Consider the following 20,606-nt stretch of genomic DNA (forward strand, 5'->3'; position numbering starts at 1 on the left):
CTGCCTCCCCGCCTCCGCCCCTGCCCTGCCGGCAACTTGTCCTCCTCACGGTGGCCCAAGCAATCTTTGTAAAAGGCAACTCAGATCATCACTTGCCTGCTTTAAACCCTCCCAGACTCCTCAGCACTCTTGGGAGGACGTCCAAATGCCTCCGGCCCCTCACTCACCTGCCAGCCACGCTGGTGTTCTCCGTGTTCACTGTCCCGCCTCAGAGCTGTGGCCCTGGCTGTTTCCTCTGCCTGAACTGCACACAGGCCACCCTACAGGTCACCTCCTCTGAAAGGCCTTCTTGCCCCAAACATCTAAGAGGCCCTGCAGTCACCCTTCCAATTCTTTGGGCACCCCCTGACCAGTACACTTAAAAATGGTTCAAATGGCAAATTGTGGTTTACTGATTACCGCCTGTCTCCCTGGCTAGAGAGGTCGGCCACGCGGGAAGAGACTTGTCTGCCTTGCTCGTGGATGGATCCCCAGCTCCTAGAACAGGCCTGGCACAGAGCAGGTGCTGTGCAGTGGTGAGTAGGTAAACGGTCAAATCCACAGGCACCCACACAAATGAAGCCTGCAGTCTGGAAAGCCATCCACAGGCAGAGTGGCAGAAACAGGGGAAATCTGTGGAAGGAGAGGGCAGAGGGACAGAAGCCCTGCGCGTTGCCGAGGGGAGGAGGAGGCCCAACTAGATGATGACCATGACCGTGACTCCCTTCACCTCGGGGCCTGCAGCAAAAACACGGCCCACCTATGTATGTGGGGAGCTTGACCCTCAGAGACGAGGCCCAACCCTTCGTGGGTGCCCCGCCCACACTGTGCTTCATGCAGAAAAACAGTCCTGCGACTCGCCCTGAAGGAGGGGAGGGAAACAGTCTGAAAGTCACAAAAATATATTAAAATAGCTGTTTTCTCCTCTCGGTGCTGGCTTCCCTTCTTAGTGCCCCTTACCCGCCACCCGCCACCGACTTTCAGGGAAAAAGATGCCCAGGCAGGTGCCCCAGCTGCAGCCTGGGGTCTGGGGAGGTCCCTCCAGCCTAGGAGTGACGGCGGCTAACAGTCTCTACAGGCTCGACGCCACCGCCGCCGACGAGGGGGCCGCTGGGAGGCCGGAGGTGCAGGAGGGTCAGGCAGGACGCAGCGGACAGTCGGGCCTTGCCACAGGGACAGAAAACAGAAAAGAAATGAACAGAGTGAAGAGACGGAGAGAGAGGAGTCAAAGCATCGGGGGGAGGGGGCAGAGGAGGGAGGGAAGTGAGGAAGCCAGGGGGTGGGGGATACGGGAGCCCCTTCAGACGACACCCACCCTGGGGGACAGGGAGGCCCGGAGCCGGGGTTTGAGGCAGCAGATGGGGAATGGAGGACAGGAAAAGGGCACTTGGCACTTGGAGAGGCAGAAAAGTGTGTCCTGCCAAGGCCACGGTCAGAGAGGAGAGAACAGAGGACGCGAGAGAAGGGAAAGTCCCAGAGCGGCAAGGCCGGGCCTCAATGACCGTCTCAGACTCAGAAACACCGGGCGAATCCCCAGGAAGCTCAGGCTGGCGGAATGCCTGAGGGAGACAAGCAGTGTCACCCGGCAGCCGGCAGGGGGCGTGCGCGCGCCCTCGCTGAAGACTCTGATGGAGCCTGGAGGCTGGAGAGGGGCCTGCGCCCCGCCCTTGGGCTAGAAGGTCCTGCGGCCCAGTCTTTTGAACACGCTCACAGTGCCCGCGTGGTCCATCTGGGCACCAAGGCCCTCGCTGGAGCTGCTCCCCCGGGGCCCCACCAGAGTCCTCTTAATGGTGACCTTGACCTCAGCCGAGGACTTACTCTTGGTGCTCGTGACCTGGCTGTCCTGGGCCTCCGGCACGAGGGCAGCCTTGCCCAGTCTCTGGATGATGCTGACTTTGGATAGGGACTCCGGCTTCCTCTCGAGCCCAGGTCGTGAGGAAAATGCCAGGCGCCGCAGCGTTGGGGCAGCGGCCGTTGCCACCGAGCTTGTGGCCTTGGCTTTGACAGTTAGTGCGGGCTGGGGACTGGCTTTGGCTGGGGCCCGGCCTAGCTTCTTCAGGACCCCGGCATACTGCAGGACAGAGCTGCTGCTGTCGTTGTCACTGTCCCAAGCCAGATCCTCGTCGGTCTCTGGGGTGGCCCCCAGGCGGCTGAAGACTCCTGTGGGCTGTGGAGGTCAGAGACAGGACAAGTGAGTCACTTAGTCGCTCAACATGCATTCACAGAGAGCTGCCTCATCTGTGCCTACGTCACGGGGCTCACAGTCAGGAAAAACACCCATCGGTGATGCACTAGACAGTGATCAGAGTCATGAGAGGGCAAGCCCAGGGAGCTGGAGGAGGCCAGGAGAGGAAGGCTCCCTGGAGAGGGACATCAGAGATGAGATCTGAAAGCCGAGTGGAAGTGAGTCGAATAAAGAGGGAGCGGGAGGGGAGGAGAAAGGGAAGACCATTTGCAAAGGTCTACAGGCGAACGTGAGAGAAAAGGCAAATTTGGTCATTCGCTCCACAGACATTCTCTGAGTCCCAGGTCAATACCTGGCCCTGTGTTGGGCAGTGCTGGGGACCCAGTGGTGACCAAGACAGGCCTGGTCCTGCTCTCAGGGGGCTCACAGTCCAGTGGGGAAAACAGACCCAGCATCGGATACAGCACAAGTAATTCTCTAATCACGAGAGGGAATTCCCTGGAGGTTCAGTGGTTAGGACTCCGCGCTCTCACTGCCAAGGGCCCAGGCTCAATCCCTGGGAATTAAGATCCCGTGAGCCTTAATTAGTGTTCTTGGGAGGAGAGGGGAGCGCTGGAGAGCAGGGTACAGGGAGGCCTCATCTCCTCTCAGAGTTCAGGACAGCCTTCTCTGAGGCATCAACGTTTAAGAGAGTAAAGAGTGCCGTCTAAGTCCCCAAGACAGGAATAAGAATCGTATTTACGGCACACTCACTACGTGCGAAGCTCTTTCCATGGCTGCACCTTCAAGCCACGTGATCCTGAGTGCTATTATCACACTCATGATAAGATTTAGGCAGTGAGAAAAAGCCAGAGTGGGTGAGCCCTGGTGAGCAAGGAACAAAAGGCAGCTGGAGAGCTCCACCAGAGTTACTCAAAGGTGCCACTTAAAGATGCTCACCAGGGCTTCCCTGGTGGCGCAGTGGTTAGGAATCCACCTGCCAACGCAGGGGACACGGGTTCGAGCCCTGGTCCGGGGACATCCCACGTGCCGCGGAGCAACTAAGCCCGTGCGCCACAGCTACTGAGCCTGCGCTCTAGAGCCTGCGAGTCACAACTACTGAGCCCCCGTGCCACAACTACTGAAGCCCACGCGCCTAGAGCCCATGCTCGGCAACAAGAAGCCACCGCAGTGAGAAGCCCACGCACCACGACGAAGAGGAGCCCCCGCTCGCCGCAACTAGAGGAAGCCCGTGCGCAGCAACGAAGACCCAACGCAGCCAAAAATAATAAAATAAAATTTTAAAAATTTAAAAATAAATAAATAAAGATGCTCACCACTGCACCAGACAGCCCCCGCGCTACGCAGCTATACCTCACTCAGTCCTCACGACCACGCTGTGAGGTACTATACGGAGGAGGAAACTGAGGTACAAAGGGCTTAAGTGACACAGTCAAGGCCATGCAGCCAGGCGGTGGCAGAGACGAATTTGTGCCAGGCGATGGGCTCAGGCTGCGTCTCCCAAGCACATGCTGTGGTTAGGCCTGCGGGACCGCAGGTGGAGGAAGAAGAGCGGGCTGCGCCTGAGCACGTGGTGAAAAGCCTCTGAAGGGTTTCCCGAGGGCGAGGGGGGAGGGCCTGTCCTGGAGGCAGCACGTGCTGCCGCTGTGGGCGAAGGGCTGGAGGGGTTCACAGGAGCTGTGCAGAGACCAGCTAGGAGGCCACTGCCCTACGCAGGCAGGGAGAGGTGGCAGACAGGTGGGGACAGATGGCCCCATCAGACTCAAGACTGCCTGGAGTGGGGACGGTGGGGCACCCGAGACAGGGCCCAGGGGACGTTTTGCTTTGGGGAAAGATGCTGAGGACAGTTTGGGGACATGGTGGGGGGAGGGGTCTGAGGGCGGCATCCATGAGTTGCCAGACCCCCGGGGCTGGAAATCGGGAGAGAGGTCGGGATAGAAGACAGACAGGGAAGCCACCAGTGCAGAGAAGGGCACTGGGCCTGGAAAGGTGGGTGAGACAGGGTGAGATGTATGTGGGAAATGCCAGGAACAACACCCAGGGAAGATAAGAATTTCAGAGTCCCCAGTGGCTCCCCCATTTCCAACTCACTTTATTCCCCATCGTCGTGTCTGCCTTGGTCTCGGCGCCAAGGCGGTCAAACACAGACGTCCTGTGGAGACCTGGGAGGGAAGTGAGGCCATCAGCCAGCGCCTGCTGGGCGGCCCCTGTGGGCCCAGGCCTGGCTGAGCACCATGCAGACAGGGAGGGGTCGACACAGCCAGCCCAGACCCCAGGCAGCTCTGGTCCAAGCAGGCACCGACTGGGCCCAGTTAGGTTTTACGTCTGTGTTGTCGGCTAACACTGACCTTAACCCACACACTTCTGGCTAGTGCCAAATGTGGGAAGGATCAACTAAAATGGACACTTCCGGTCCTCACACCTTAGTACCAATTCATGAAGTGTATATGCGGGAAGAGTTCTTAATCCCTTCTGGTTCTTTTCCCTATTTTTTGGGCCATGGGCCTCTCAGAAAACCTGATGAATGGTAATGCTCTCCCTAAGTTACAGCCTAAAGAGCCACTAACAGGAGAATGCTTACTAGATTACAGCATAGAAGTACTATGAAAATATTCAACGACCATTAAAAAGAATGAAGAAGACGAAAAGATCTTCAGTAAAAAAGTTACAGAACAATACATATAGGACAATGCTATTTGTGCTTAAAAAGAAAAAAATGCCTGGATATGTGTAAATGTACAAACAGATGCATTTACATTCACAGATGCTGGTCTGGAAAGGTTAACAACACGTATGGGATATGGGAGTGAGGGGAGAGAGTTTGTTCTTACTGTACATGCTTCTGCATCCGCTGGATGCTTTTCCATGAGAACGTTTACAATATTCTAAATGGAACACTGTAAGGAAGACCACCTCTCTACCACCAGATTCAAATCCCAGCTGTGGACTGAATCTCAACCAGACACCTCTGGCTTGTAACGACGGTTCCTACTGTTTTGGGCACCTGCCCTCAGCCAGGCACAGTCACTCACTTAACAGGCAGGCTAGCACTGAATCCGTGCCACGGTCCCTCGGGGAAGAGGCGCCAGCTGAGGCACCGAGGAGCCCTGCTATGCTAACTGCGGGACAAGAAGACAGAGGCAGTGATGCGTCCCCCTCTACCATGGCCACCATCACTGTCCCCTCGGTCCAAGGCCCCCTGGACCCCATCAGAGCCTGCTTCTGGGCCAATGCCTGTAGGACGCGACCAACCCTGCAAGATGCAGCAAAAGGGAAACACAGTCTGTGCCCCCCACTCCCCACCGGGGCCAGTACCTTTCGCTGCCTGCTGCTGCTCCAGGATCTTACGGGTCCGGGGGGTGGTGCCTTTGGGCATGGTGATAATGTACTTCCCCTCCATCTCGGCCGTGACCCGGCGCCGCTTGGTGGGACCAGTCAAGCTCTCCTCCTCCCGGCGGGCCATGGCTGCTGGGGGAGGAGGGGGTGGTGAGCATCTTCTGGGATGGAATGTTCTCCTGGGGTGGGGGCTGGACGCCCTGCAAAGGGCACACACGTGCCCTTTATCGCCATGCGTCCACGTGACTGGAATCCCTTATCCTCCCAGCCACCCCCAAGGCCACTGGCTGAACCACCGGGAAACTCAGGGGTCTGGGCACAGTGGGGTCGCAGAAGGCTGTGGCGGGCCTCCCAGGCTCTCTGTGGCTCTGGCCCTCTGGCCTCCAGCAGGCTTATCTCCCAGCCCAGCCAGAATCCCCTCAGATGGGGAAACTGCTGGGTGGTGGAAAAGCCATCTAGGTGGTGCTTTCACAGGTATAATCACTTTTTAAAAATGAGTCAAGGTATATACTTACAATCTGTGCATCGCGCATAAGTAAATTACACCTCAATTTAAAAGAAAGACTCTCCTCAAATGTGTTGAGTTGAAGAGAGCCAGTCCCTCCCAGGCTCCCCATCTTTTCAATACTTTAGAAATGAATTTTAACTTTCTTGCTCATGGCACATAAATCGAAAGATCAGAAGGAGGATGAGGCACTTGCAGACACACGTGGTCAAAAGGGGGCACGTGTGATGGAGGTGTACGGGGCGTGATGGGGCTGGGGGCCAGGACAGCCAAGCCCCCACCCTGGGCCTCTGTTTCAACTTGGGCCAAGATCACTGCTGTGGGGATGGGTCCAACAAAGGCAGGAGAGCGTGATGGACAGGAGGGCCTGGAAGCCCAAAGGCCAGAGTCCCATTCCCAGCTTACCAGCTGAGACCTGGAAGAGGAACAGCGGCCAAGCATGGAAAAGTCTGTGGAAGAGGAAGGTCTGGGAGAAGGGAACATCAGGGCAAAGGCCCCACGACGGGAAGCAGCCTGGAGGGGAACCGAGGCAGCAAGCGAGATGTGAACCCACGTGTCGCAGGGCCCAGTAAGGCCATGGGGGAAGATGACCTTATTAGTGGAACAATGGGAAGCCCTGGAGAGTCCTAGACAAGGGTGTGAAAGGATCAGATTGAAGGTTTTAAAGGATCCCTCTGGCCGCTAAGAGGAAAGGTAGCTTCTTTACCTTTGACCCCAGGCATCAAGCACAGGGCCGGGCACCACTGCGGGGCTCAGTGACCATCTGTTAAAAAAGACTGAACCACCCATAGTCAACAATACTGTACTGTACACTTAAAATTTTGTGAAGAGGGTAGAGCTCACGTTAAGTGTTCTTACCACAATAAAATAAAAAGTACAAAAAGACTGAAACAGCCACCGCATGAGAACTGCAGTGCACCCACGCTTAAAGACACCATCTCGAGTGCTTCCAACCATCTTCTGGGGAGGGTGTCACCAGCCCCCTTCTACAGTGAGGCCCACAGAGGTGCAGTGATCTGACCAAGTCTGAACACTCTGGACACCTTGTAGCCTCCAAAGCACTCTGCAACGTTGGGAACATGTCCCCCAAATACCGTCTGCCAACCCACATTCGCCCCCAGCTCCTCCCACCACCTGCCTGAGTCCCCTCACCGGCAGCCTTGGCACTCCTTGCTGCCATCTTGTTGGACACAGTGACAGAGATCTTGGAGGTGCTGGTGTCCGGCCGCCTGGGGGGAGTGCCGGGTGGGGAGTCTCGGTTCAGGCTGTTGGTGATCATCCGGGAGGCGGCTGCCAGGAGGAAAGAGGAGAGTCCAGTGGGGCGGGGCCCTGGGAAGGGGGTCAGGATGGGGAAGGCAACCTTGGGACCACAGCATGGGGAAAGGGCAGCCAGAGGCACCCTGTGGCTGCACTGTCAAGACGAGCATGCTTGGGGTGGGCCTGTCTTCCCAGGAACTAGCCCGCCCCTCCCTGCCCTGGGGGCCTTTCCTGAGGCCCCAGACCAGATGGGTTCCTAGCACACTTCACCTATCAGTTACCCAGCCCTGCACTGAGCATTTCCCTCCCCTCTCCCTCCACCACACTGGCCTCCAGGATCTTCCTCGCTCAGCAAGTACACGCCCGCTCAGGGCACTTGCTGTTCATAGGTCTGGCGTGCAGCTCCCCCAGTAGCAATGGGCTTGCTCTGTCTCTGCACTCAGGTCTCCTCTCAGACGGCATCTCCTCAGAGAATACTTCCCTGCCCTTATTACTGCTTGACATTAAAATTACATTTATTTGTTTACTGGTAGACTCTCCCACAAGACTGTATTTATAATAATACAGAGGAGACACTGTCTGTTTATCGCTGTATCCCCAGTGCCAACCACAGTTTCTGGCACTTCACAGGTCTTCAGTAAACATCTACTGAAAAGATGAACATGGTCACCGAACCTCCCAACACCCCTACTAGACAGGCTCCACTGTAAACCAATTTTATAGATGACAAAACTGAGACTCGGGGAGTGGGGTCACTCAGCCAGGGTCCTGGGCAATGTGGGTCTGGCTCCAGTTGGGCTGGGGCAAGAAAAGAGGTGACCTCCCTCAGAGGTGGAAAGCAGTCTCTGGCCCCCCTGAATTCTGTGGAGCAGGAGAAGGGATGTCCCAGGGTGCAAGGTGGGCTACAGCGAGCAGACGGGAGGGCCAACTCCAGCGGGGGGAGGAGACGGACTGTGTCTCCAGGTGCAGCTGCTGCTAGCTTCAGGGTGCGGGTTTGCTGAGCTCTCGGGGAAGCCCTGCAGGGAGGGGAGAGGGGGAACCTTCACGCTACTACCGCTTGCTCAGCAGGCCCAGCACCAACGCCCCCCCCCACAATGGCTTTCAGACTTTGATATTTTGTCCTACCTACCCCCAAAAAAGCCTTCTCTCTTTCTGCCATGTGCTGTCTCTCAAAGCCTCCTGAAGTCCCCCATAATGACCCTCAACACCTGATTATAATTCCATATTGCTTGGTTACTTTTTAAATTATAACTACAGCATACAGAAAAAGACATCAAACCTACACAGATCGTTTAACATCAATTCCCATATACCCACCACCCGGGTCAGGAACGGGAGCACTGCTGGCACCCAGAAGTCTGGGGATTGGCCCTTCCCAACCAGACCTTCTCCCTCCCCACCACCCAGGAAGAAATGGTCGGTTTTCAGGCCTGCTCACGGCTGTTGATGATTTGGCACACACCCTCCCGTGATCTTCCCAAGACATTTCTTCAGCCCGATAGGGGTGGCTTTCTTTCTTTTTTTTTTTGGCCTCGCCCAGGCCCCGGCAGTGAAATCGCTGAGTCCTAACCATTGGACCGCCAGGGAATTCCCAGGGGTGGCTCTCTGATGAGTGGCTGTGTGGAATCTGTGCCCAGAGCCTCCACTCACAGCACTCTGACAGGCCAAATGCAACACGATCGGGATTTTCTGCTACAAAACGTAAGCAGTTGAGAGGGCCTGCCTCTTGCAATGGCCACAGAGGGCAAGGTCTTGCTTAAAAGGGATATGGTGTTTTCTCATGCCAGGTAAGCATCACCTGGGTGGAGGGGAAACAGCTCTGTCTGTGAGCCACTGAAGCTGAGTTGCAGTCAGACGCCAGAGTACAACGAACTGTTCTTTGTTCCTCCCAGTGTGGACACACGTGTTCAATATTACAAAGTGTACACAAGTGACCGGAATGTTTTGGGGTACTCTTCTCCACCCTTTCCCATCTGTGCCTGTTTCCCCTACTCTTTTGACTGCCTATTTTCTCCATCAGTATTTTTGTTTTAATTTTTTAAACTTATTTTAAACTATTTAAGAGACTCAAAATAGCAAAAAAAGTACATACTACCTGATTACATTTATATAGGTTTGAAAGACTGGCAAAACTAACCTAAGCTGTTAGAAATCAGGGCAGTGGATACCCTTGAGAGGTGGTGAGTGATGTCAGTCATCTTTTCTGTTTCTGGATTTGGACGCTGCAGGCTACATGCGTGCTCCATTTGTGAAAAGTCATTCAGCTGCCCCTTTGTCATCGGAACCCTTTTCTGTATGTCAGTTGAGGGGGACCATTGCAGAAACGAACCCAATTTGTTCAACTTCCCTTTGTCCATGCCTTTGGGTAGGCCCTGACCACACTGATGCCGGGCTTAGCCATGTGAGTGGCTTTGGCCAATGGGACAGAAGCAAATGTTATACAAGCAGAGACTTAAGAGGTGCTTTGCACATTGGGTCCTGCCTTCTCATGCTGCTTTTGGGAACCCTACAATCACCACGGTGTAGATGAGCCTGGGCTAGCCTGCTGGATAATGAGAGACATGTGGCCAAGTCACCTCTTTTGGCCCAGATGACACCAAGCCAACCATCAGATGTGTGAGGGAGGCCATCCTAGATCAAGAGATCTAGAAGCTGCCAAGTGACCACTGAGATCAGTTGAGCTGTCCCAGAGCAGAAGTGACCAGCCAAGTCACAGAATCACGAGAAATAAAAGTCTGTGTTTTCAGCAACATGGATGGACCTAGAGATTATCATACTAAGTGAAGTAAATCAGACAGACTTAAAAAAATGATACAAATGAACTTATTTACTAAACAGAAATAGACTCACAGACAGAGAAAACAAACTTATAGTTACCAAAGGGGAAAGGGGCATGGGGCTGGATAATTTAGGAGTTTGGGATTCAAATATACACACTACTATATATGGAGTAGATAACTAACAAGGACCTACTGTGTAACACAGGGAACTATATTCACTATTTTATAATAACCTATAATGGAAAAGAATCTGGAAAAAAAACATATATATAGGGAATTCTCTGGCGGTCCAGTGGTTAGGACCCTGAGCTTTCGATCCACTGCAGGGGGCACGGGTTCGATCCCTGGTCAGGGAACTAAGATATATATGTGTGTGAGTGTGTGTGTGTGTGTGTGTGTGTGTGTGTATAACTGAATCACTTTGCTGTATACCTGAAATTAACACAACACTGTAAATCAACTATATTTCAATAAAAAATTTTTTTTAAAAGTCTGTTTAAGCCAGTTTTGTGGTGGCTTGTTAAGCAGCAAAAGCTAATTAATACATATGTTAAATTGTTTAAGTGTCACATTGCTGAAAAAAACAGAAGTATAAATACAGTTGATTCTTACCATTCAGATTCCATTTTGTAAATTCGCCTGTTCACAAATTTATTCGTAACCTCAAAACGAATACTCGTGCTGCTCTGTGGTCATTCACAGACACGCACAGAGAGGCAAAAAACTTGAGTCACCCAACACACGTTCCCAGCTGAGGTCAAACAAGGCGACGCTCTGCCTTCCTGTTGCGGCTCTCACTTAGTAAACAAGTCTATTTAGTGCCACAGTCTATTTACGGTCTCCTTATTGCTATTTTCACATCTTTGTGCTTTTTGTTAGTGGTTTTGCTGTTTAAAATGGCCCCCAAGCATGGTGATAAGGTGCTGTCTAGTGTCCCAAGTTCAAGAAGGCTGGGATGTGCCTTATGGAAAAAATACGTGCGTTCAATAAGCTTCGTTCAGGCAGTTTTAGTGCTGCGGGCTGTGAGTTAAATGTTTATGAATCTACACCATATATTAAATAAGGTGTCTTGGAACAGAAACACACATAAATAAAGTTGTGTATTGGTCAGATGATGAAAATGTGGTGACCCCGTATTCCCCTGGGAGAAGTGATTCAGTATTCACTGACTCGGTGTTCGCAGTGGCTGTGTAGAATGGAACGACCACAAACGAAAATCCACTGTATATACAGCCGCTCACTACCTAAGAGACAGAGCCTCGGATGGCTTTGCTTCCACCTCTGCGAACTCCAGGTGTGTCCCCTTCACTGCCGGAGTGTAAGAATGAAGAAAAGGAGGCCCGAACACATGGGACTCACCGCTAGAGGTTCCTCGGCGAATCTCGCCTGGAAGGGGGCTGGGGCTGCAGGGCACTGACTCAGTGGCAGCTTTGCACATGTCCTGTAAAGAAAACAGGTGCCCCGTTACCATGGGGACAGGGGCATAAGCTGGCGGAAGAGGGAACCCAGATATCTAAGCAAAACTCGGGGAATCAGAGCCTGAGCTGTTAGAGGTTTCAAAACATTTCCCTTCTAATCATAATGAAGCACCAGACACACCCAAGCTGAGGGACATGCTACAGAACACCTGACCAGTACTCTCCAAAACTGTGAAGGTCATCAAAAACCTGGGAAGACTAGGAAACTGTCCCAAATCAAAAGAGACTAAGGAGACGTGAGAAGTAATGCCATGTGGTATCCTGGAACAGAAAAATGACATTAGTGGAAAATCTAATGAAATCCAAATAGTCTATAATTTAGTTAACAATAGCATACTACTAATGTCCATTTCTTAGTTTTGACAAATGGACCATGGCTCTGGAAGATGTTAACATTAAGGGAAGCTGGGTGAAGGAAGTATAGAAACTTTCTGTACTACTGTTGGAACTTTTCTATAAATCTAAAATTGGTCTCAAATTTAAAAGTTTAAAGAAATCATTTTGCTCAGTGACCTCCGTGATAACTCAGCTAACGTCCCTGGCTTGAGAAAGCCCTCGCTGCGGGGTCTTGCCCTGGATGGTGGACAGACGAAGACCTGTCCCTGGGATGGAGGGAGCTACTAAAATTGACGAGAATAACCCCAGCAGCTGTCACTCGGTAAAGTGGAGTGCTGGAGAGCGCAGCTCTGAAGCAAGCTTCCTTCTCAGTCAAGTGGAGGGAGGAGTAAGTGAGCTCATATTCGTAGAGGACGAAGACAGGGCCTGACAGGCCACGGCAAGTGCTTGGTAAGTGCTAACTATCATAACTAAACAAGCTCTTCACTCCAGGCCTGGCACTTGGTGCCACATACACTCTCTGGTAAATGGCCACAGCGACCCCATGCAGCAGGGCTGTGTGAAAAGCCTGTTTCAGAGACTCGGGGAGGTGAAATCACTAGTCCAAGGTCACTGTAAGCAGAAGGGCCAAGAAGGGAACCACCATGTTGTTGGCCAAGCCACCAACTGGGTCCCACATAGAGAGCTCCTGTTCTGGGGACAGAGAAAGAGTCCTGGTACGGATAACTATCATGAGGAAGATGAGAACTAGTAATAATAATACTTAAAGCGAGCCCCTACTGCGGCCTGCTGTTCACACTGTCCTAGGGCTTTATATAACTTAGTACTCACAACCCTCCTGCGAAACTGGTTTGCCTACGTACATCCTACAGGTGGAGAAAGTAAGGTTCAGAGAGGTTGGGCAACATGCCCGATGTCACACAGCAAACAGTGGAACCAGCCTTGGAATCCAGTCTGCCTACCTTTACTTCCAAGCCTCCAGTCGGCTCTGCCACTGCCCCCCTACCCCACCCTAAATCCAGAGACAGAGGGGTCGAGTGGAGCACCCACCTGGCGGTGCACCACCTTGGCATGCTTGAGGATGGCAATGATGTCGCCCACCACAGTCACGCCCAGCTCATTCATGATCTCCTTGTTGAGATCCAGCAGCATGCTCTTCTGGATCCTGCAGGGGAGGGTCAGCAGGGAGGCCACAGTGGGCCAGGGTGGGTGGGCCAGCCAGCCCCCTGACTCCCTTCCTTTCCCCAGGTTCAGCCCTGTCCCCTCGGCAGCCTTACCTGTTATCCACAAACATCACTGCGTAATTGACAGCAGGTCCCGGAGGAATGCCGGCTTCCTTAAAGAACTGGATCCACTCGGAAGTGGCTGGGGGATGGGGGCATGGACAGGGCTCATTAGTCACATTACTCTCCTTAGAGAAGAGCAGCAGCAAACCACAACAGCAGCAGCTCCCTCAAATTAAATGCTTATCAAACGCCAGGCCCTGGGCCTGAGAGCTCTGCATATACGATGCAACTAAGCCGGCCTGACAGCCCTGTGGGTTAGGCAGCATTGACGCCCCCATTTTGCCAGTGAGGAAACTGAGGCAGGGAGAGGTCGGGGGACCCTCCCCAGGCCACCCTGCTAACAAGAAGCAGACTTCCCGAGGCCCTGTGCTTCCATACGGCCCTTCTCCTTGCAGCTCTGCCCTGCTCTGGAGCGTGACCCGCAGCAATCACCCCCCCCCCATGCTTGGCCAATGACTGGTTTGGGGGAGCCAGGACTCTGGGTTCTCCATCCAGGTCCCCATCAGCAGGTGCGGGCCCCGAGGGTGACAGGATTCATAGGTGGATGGAAAGAAGGGTTGCAGAGCTGACCCCTGGGTGTCAGAAGCAACCCCCCTCTACACACACACACAGAAGCAGCCCGGCCTCAGAGTGAGCATGTTTGGAGCATGGGTTCAAATCCTGGTTCTGCCATCTCCCGGCTGAGGGACTTTGGGCAAGGTAACGCTTGGTGCTTCGGTGTCCTCTAGGGTAATACATTCAACAAGTATGTACCGAGCACTTGGCACACACCAGGTCCTGCTCTAGGCACTGGGGATACCGCAGGGCACAAGACAGAGTCCCTTTCCTCATGGAGCTGACATTCTAGTGATAACAGCACTGACGTCCTTGGTCATTGTGCAGACTAAAGAGAAAGTCCACAAAAAGGGCTCTAAGTGGCACGTGGCCCAGAGGATGTCCTCAACCCACTGCAGCCATCATGATGATGAAGGGGATAATGGTGATGATGGTGCCACCGCTACACATGGAGCCAAGACCAGGCAGACCCCATCCATGTAGCTTTATTGCTTCCAAAGTTCTTTCTTGGCCTCTTGGGTGTGACCTTCAAGCTGACCCTGACCTGTCAGGCCAGGTGTTAGAGAAGATCATTGGTTCCAAGGAGAACTTTTCTTTCACATTTTAATATCTCTGAAACTAGGATTTACCTCACAATTGATGGTGTGCCACAATTTAATTGGCAACATTGTTTTCTTTATCTTTCTCAGGGTACATAACAGTACATCCAACAATCCATGCTATTTTAGACAAGAAGAAATTTGGTGTTACTATGCCCATTTTGCTGGTAAGACAACTGAGGCTCAGAGCAGGGAAAGAGACACACTCTGGATGAGACACTGCATGGGTGGGGGGTAGGGGGCTCAGGCGCATCCCCTCCCGAAGAGGCCCCTGCCCACCCAGCCACAGGCCAGTCCCCCTGGGCCTGAGGCAAGTGAGGAGCTCATGCCCTCAGGACATCCTCCAGCAGCCCAGAGGAAAGGCGGACCTTTTTCTACTTTTCACAGGCACTATCCACCTGTCCAGGCATGGGGCCCTGGGTTCCCTTAGCCAAAAGCAGGCACCTTTGGTCTAAGTGTCAAAAACTACCACACAATAGTTCCATTTATGTGAAATGTCCAGAAGAGGTAAATCTGTAGAGATCTATAGGGACAGAAAGTAGATTAGTGGTTGCCAGGGACTGGGTGGGAGAGCAGGGGGGAGGGGGGGTGAACGCTAATGGGTATTCGGGTTTTGCGGGGAGTGATGAAAATATTTTGAAATTGATTGTGGTGACGGTTGCATAACTCTGCGAACACAGAATATAAAGACCATTGACCCGTACGCTTCAGTGAATTGTATGAAATGTGAACTGTTATTAAGCTGTTATTAAGGGGAGGAAAAACACCACATAGGTTGGGGGTAGCTAGCTGCCTGAAGCAACGACAAGGCACTGCAAAAGTCCTCCTGTCTGGTCGTCACCATCATTTCGTGTCCTACTTAAGGAGGAAAATATGCTGCCAATTAAATGATCACAAGCACCAGCTGTAAGATGAACCCCCATTTCAGAAATATTAATATGGGCCACGATGTGTGTCTTGGACTCAGAGGAGTGGCTTGCTGTACACACCAGGAGACACGCACTAGAAGATTCACGGCAGCTTGTCTGCAACCCAGAAACAATGCAATATCCACTGACAATAGCATCGACAAACAAATGGTGGCTGCCCACACAGTAAATACTACGGAGCAGTGCAAAGCAAAGAACTGCAACTACACAGAGCACCAGAGACGACTCAGACACTGCGCAGAGCAACAGAAGCCAGACGCGGAAGACCTCGCGACGCGACTGCATTCACGTAAGTTCAAAACCAAGTCTATAGGAACGTTTTCATTAGTGGTACAACTATAGGAAGGTAAGGAGAGATTATCACAAAGAGAAGATAGTGGTTTATTCCATCTGGAGGAGGGAGGGGGTGTATGATTGGGTTGGAGCCCTCAGCGGGGCAGGCAATGTTCTAGTTCTTGACCTGGACGGTGGTTAGAGGGGGGGGTGCTTTTTTAAAACCTCTTTATTGAACCATCATTTTCACCCACGAAAGTACACACAAGTCAGTACATTTTCATAAACCAACATACCCATGTAACCAGTCCCCAGATCAAGAAATGAAACATTTCCAACATTCCAGAAGCATCCCCTGCCTCACATCCCCCAGGCGGTCACTTCTCCCTGCCTCGCAAGGGCAGTCAACACTTTCTAGCAAGCATAGAGTGATTTTGCCTGCTTCTGTGCTTTACATAAATAGAATCATAAAGGATGCACTCAGACGTTTGCTTTTTAATTGCTCTTATGACCACACAAATATGTTGTACGTACTCTTCTATACGTACAAATCTCCAAAAAACTTTAAAAGCTACCAGCTAATAATCTCGCGCTTTGGCAATCCCCAACTACAGAGTTCTGAGAGAATGTGGTGATAAAGCTCATGAGAGTAATAACAGCTATAACGTTTGCTGAGAACCATGCCCAAGATTTCACATGCAACAACCTCCTAATCCTTACAACATCCCAGGATGTTACTATCTCCATTTTACAGGTGAGAAAATCGAGGCTCTGAGAGGTCATATGAGAAATCTGCTGGACTTCAGGACTTTATGGCCTGAAGTTCTTTATGGCCAAAATACGTTGTCAGCAGGCCCAGATACAGAGCGGAGGTGGATAGGCCCTGGGCAGGCCCTGGCCCTCCCTCCGCGTTCCCCGGAGCACAGCTGTTCCTGCCAGTGACCAGCCCTCCCTTCCCCAGCCTGCCCCCCCCCCACCAAGGTCATACCTCAGAAAGGGCAGAGGGGAGAGGGGGCCCCAGAGAGAAGACTCACCCATAGTTACAGAGACCATTGTCTCCCTCGCCTTCACTCTGCTCCCTGGAGCCTGCATGAGAGAACAAGGGGAGAGCACCCATGAGTCGCCGCTGGCTAAGTGTCCGTCCCTCTCTCGCTGCCTGTCTGCCTGCCAGGGGAGAGTTCCTGGGCTGGGGGCTCACAGCCCAGGAATAGCCTGGAGCAGCTGGCAGGAAGTCAGCCTGGGGCAGAGCTGTCACCACAACTATCACTCCTGCCTCGGATAAGGCCCAGGGGCGGCAAATGTCCACATCTCCATTCCCACACACCTCACAAGTTTCTGGCTGGAATAAGAGAGGGACAGAAAAAAAGACACCCCCTGCCCAAGACCTTAACCATAAATACCCATTCATTCACCCATTCAAAAACTCTTTCCTGAGAACCTACTGTGTGTGAGGCACTGTTCTAGGAGCCAGGAATACTGAGGTTAACAAAAACCAGAGCTTGAGGACTTCCCTGGCGGCCCAGTGGTTAAGACTCCGCGCTTCCACTGCAAGGGGCACAGGTTCGATCCCTGGTCGGGGAACTAAGATCCCACATGCCGCAAGGCGCAGCAAAAAACAAACAAACTCCAGAGCTTGGCATCTAGGTGGGGACACGGGAAACAGGGAGACAGAGAGTAAACAAGCAAACCAGTTGACAATATCACGTGTCAGAAAGGCTTTAGCCTTATGGAGAAAACACAGAGGGCCCGGGAAGGGAGGGCTTGCAATTCTAAATGGGTGGTCAGAGAAGAGCTCTCTAAAGTGACATGTAGAGGCCTGAAGGAGGTGGAGGGGTGAGCCATGCAGTTTTACAGAGGAAGCGTGTTCCAGGAGAAGGTACAGCAAGTCCAGTGCCCTGAGCCAGGAACCCATCTGGCATGTCCGTGGGGCAGCAGGAACAGGGGAGGGAGCAAGGAGGCAAGTGAGAGCGGCCAGGGCAGAGAGGTGGGGCACCAGTCAGGAGGGGGTCCCAGAGCAGAAATGGAAAACCAGTTTTCGCTTGGGTAAGATCAGCAGGTGCCAGAAAGGTGTTAAAGACATATTAGCCCCAACGGAGACTTCCTCCTGCACATGAACAGCAGTGTTGAAAGAGAACTAACAGAAATCATTTCCTCACCTGATGCTTCGCTACTACCTGACTCCAGGACCACCTGTCCCATGCTGCCCTGGCCCAAACTTCCCACCTGGCCCGCCTCCTCTTCTCAGTCCCTGCCCTCTCCCCTCACGCTGCTCCCCTCCACCCACTCCAGCCCCCAGTTCTGATCCTTTTCACCCACCCCGCCTCCGCCTCCTCTACAGGTGCAGAAGGCCCACTGTCCAGCACCTTTCTGTTTACCGTCACGTACGATCTGCCCATTCCCGCCCCCCCCCCCAACAATTCTGATGGTATCACAGAGATGGTACAAGAGTAAGGACTCTGGAACCAGACTTGCAGGATTCAAATCTGGCTCTACCACTTACTAGCTGTGTGACCTTGGCAAGGGACTTCACCAGTCGGGCTTCAGTGTCCCCATCTGTAAACCGGGATGGTACAAACATTACTTGCCTTAGAGGACTGCTGTGGGGCTAGATGAGTTTCTATGTACAAAGCGCTCAAGAGTGCCTGGTGTATACTAAGTACCTACTCTAGAAGTGCTGGTTCTTCTTATTCCCCAGCCTCCCACCCCAGCTTTCCCTCTAACACCCAAGTGCTTTGCCTGCCACCCACTTTTCACACAGAACGTCACCTGTGCCTGGAATGCTTGCTCCTCCTGTCCTCCTGGCAAGCTCTCCATCACTCTGCTTGGCTGCCACCTGCTTTGTGAAGCCTTCCCAAAGTCCCCAGATGTGAGGCTCTCTCCTCTACTCCCAAGTAGGATGACGAACATGACCACAGACATCACTTCACCCTGTACTTGGCTCCTAAGATCCCTTTTCCCTTTGGGATTTTACCACTGGACAAAGACAATACAACCAACATCTCTCAAAGAGCAAAAGGCATGGAGAGGCTTCAGTGAGTCAGACAGAGCAACAGCATTTCACACACCAAGCACTACCTATGCACCAGGACCAATGCCAGGCATCACACTGATGCCTCACAACCTCCTCATGAGTGAGGACTATAATTAGCCCCATTTTAATCAATGAAGGAACCAACTCATTGTGGTGCAGTCATTTGCCAAATGCCACATCTAGCAAGCACTTTACTAGGACTCAAAAACAAGTTCTCCCTGATTCCAGTGCCCATGCAGTAGCTCCTGCTGAATGTTTACGTGCCAGGCACTGAATATGTTCACATCTCAGTGACTCCTCACAACCACCCGTGGTAAAAAGTAAAAGTGATCTCCAAGTCACAGATTAGAGTGGCAGGTCCGAGGTCACACAGCAAGCAACCACAGGGCCAGGGTTTGAACCCAAGTCAGTCAGTGGCTATGATTAACACTGGTCAAGGGATTACTATGAGCCAGGCACTGTGGTCTGTCTGTCTTTGCAAAGTTTCAGTTAACACTTACTAGGAGGCTCTAAGTACTGGTATCCTCCCACTATAACTGCAGAATTCCCTGCTGGACTCAAGTGTCCTCTCTCCACCACCAAAAGCCCATCTCCAGCACTGACCTTCTGAACAGTGAAGATTATATAACATTAACAATAACAGGAAAATGACAGCTCCCCCAATTCAAGTAATCACCATGCACCAGACTCCTCACCCTAAGCCCTTAGAAGGCTTGGCTCCAAATCTCGATTTTACCAACTTCCTAACCCTGACCCTGGGGCAAGTGGCTTAACCTTTCTGGATCTCACTCCCTTCAACTATAAAATAACAATGATAGGAGTTATTGTACATCAACTATACTTCAATTAAAAAAAAAAAAGGATAAGCATATCTATTCTTAAAGTGCTTAGCAGGGTTAAAAGAGTTTATAAACGCCAAGCCCGTAGAACAATGTTCAGTAGGTTTTGTACATGTGCATTAAATAAATCTTAAGTGAGTCAGGAAAAGGGTAGGACAGTCACTAAGCTGATGTCAGTCATACGCAAAGTGTGAGCTGAGAACAGAGTATAACTTAACAGGGTCCATGGGATCTGACAACATAGAACCACAATAGTACAAGTTATCCCCTTTTCAATTCTTTCAGTTTCTGTCTACAATTTAATAGACCGTTCTGCTTCCATTGGAGTTCAGGTTAAGTTTTCCTTCTTCTCACGGCCAAAATGCTAGTTTTCCATTAACAAAGCAATACAAATTTTCTTTCTCAAATGAACTGACTGGAGGAAAATGCATCAGTTTTAAAGAAAAAGGAAAACGTAATACTAAGGGATTTGGCAAAATTTATCAAATAGTAAGTGGTGGGATGTCGATTTGCCCAGCTCCAGATTCCAAGTTTTTCCTATCGCCGTCTCTGAGCTTCCTTCCTCCTCTCTTCCTTGCAAGTCCCATCTACACCAATGACTCTCAGAATCATTTTTATTATAGTCCCAATCTACTGAGCTCCTGCTCTACACTGTCAGGTCCTATGCTAAGGAGTTTACACGCACATTTCATCAGCATCCTCACAATGACTCTATGATATTGGGGCTATTAGCCTTCGTTGTATAGACGAGGAAAACGAGGTTCAGACAGGTGAAGGCACAGTTCCACTACCACAAAGTGTAGCCAGGACTTGAACTGAGATCTGTTGGCTCCCAATTCCACGCTCCCACACCCAGCTCTTCCACACCAAGTACAAACATCATCAACAATACAAACAATAACAGTATAGCAACCAAGTGAGCAGTGTGCCAGGCGCTGAGCTAGGGGCTCCGACATGCACGAGCTGACTTCTCACTCCAACCCATAAAGAGGATGCCATAGCCAGATTCTGATCCCCATCCTACAGAGGAGGAAACTGAGGTTCAGAGAAAGAAGTAGCTTGTCAAGAGCAGAGTCGCACAGCGGCGCCAGGACTGAGTCCGGAACCCCGGGCGCCATTCATTCCCACCTCATCCAACCCAGTCCCACCACCCACGGCCCGCGCCTCACCTGGCCCTCTGGGCCCGCGCCCACTCGCGCCGCCCGCCCTCCCACCCGGCGGCGCCAATTGTCAGACCC

At 52.1% G+C, this 20,606-nt stretch overlaps 1 protein-coding gene across 9 annotated transcripts; it reads right to left on the bottom strand.

Annotated features, from left to right (window-relative positions):
• Positions 1–47: 47 nt before the first annotated feature.
• Positions 48–20,554, bottom strand: CUNH19orf47 (chromosome unknown C19orf47 homolog). 9 transcript variants are annotated; one of them, XM_029210433.1, is made up of 11 exons: positions 20,282–20,489; positions 18,265–19,135; positions 16,533–16,584; positions 13,134–13,221; positions 12,907–13,021; positions 11,402–11,483; positions 7,158–7,295; positions 5,480–5,632; positions 4,256–4,326; positions 1,798–2,146; positions 48–1,142 (listed from the first exon to the last, which is right to left on the bottom strand). In XM_029210433.1, the coding sequence occupies exons 2-11, from the start codon at positions 18,415–18,417 to the stop codon at positions 1,042–1,044; spliced, it is 1,302 nt and encodes a 433-aa protein (XP_029066266.1). In that variant the 5' UTR covers positions 18,418–19,135; positions 20,282–20,489; the 3' UTR covers positions 48–1,041. The 9 variants fall into 9 exon arrangements, with proteins under 9 accessions (XP_029066266.1, XP_029066280.1, XP_029066275.1 ...); XM_029210447.1 differs by having other exon boundaries at positions 48–1,538; XM_029210442.1 differs by having other exon boundaries at positions 866–1,142; positions 5,480–5,629.
• Between the last annotated feature and the right edge of the window lie 52 nt (positions 20,555–20,606).

The sequence above is a fragment of the Monodon monoceros genome, unplaced genomic scaffold (genome assembly GCF_005190385.1).
Source record: "Monodon monoceros isolate NGI ecotype Baffin Bay Population unplaced genomic scaffold, NGI_Narwhal_1 Super_Scaffold_10, whole genome shotgun sequence".
Taxonomy (NCBI): domain Eukaryota; kingdom Metazoa; phylum Chordata; class Mammalia; order Artiodactyla; family Monodontidae; genus Monodon; species Monodon monoceros.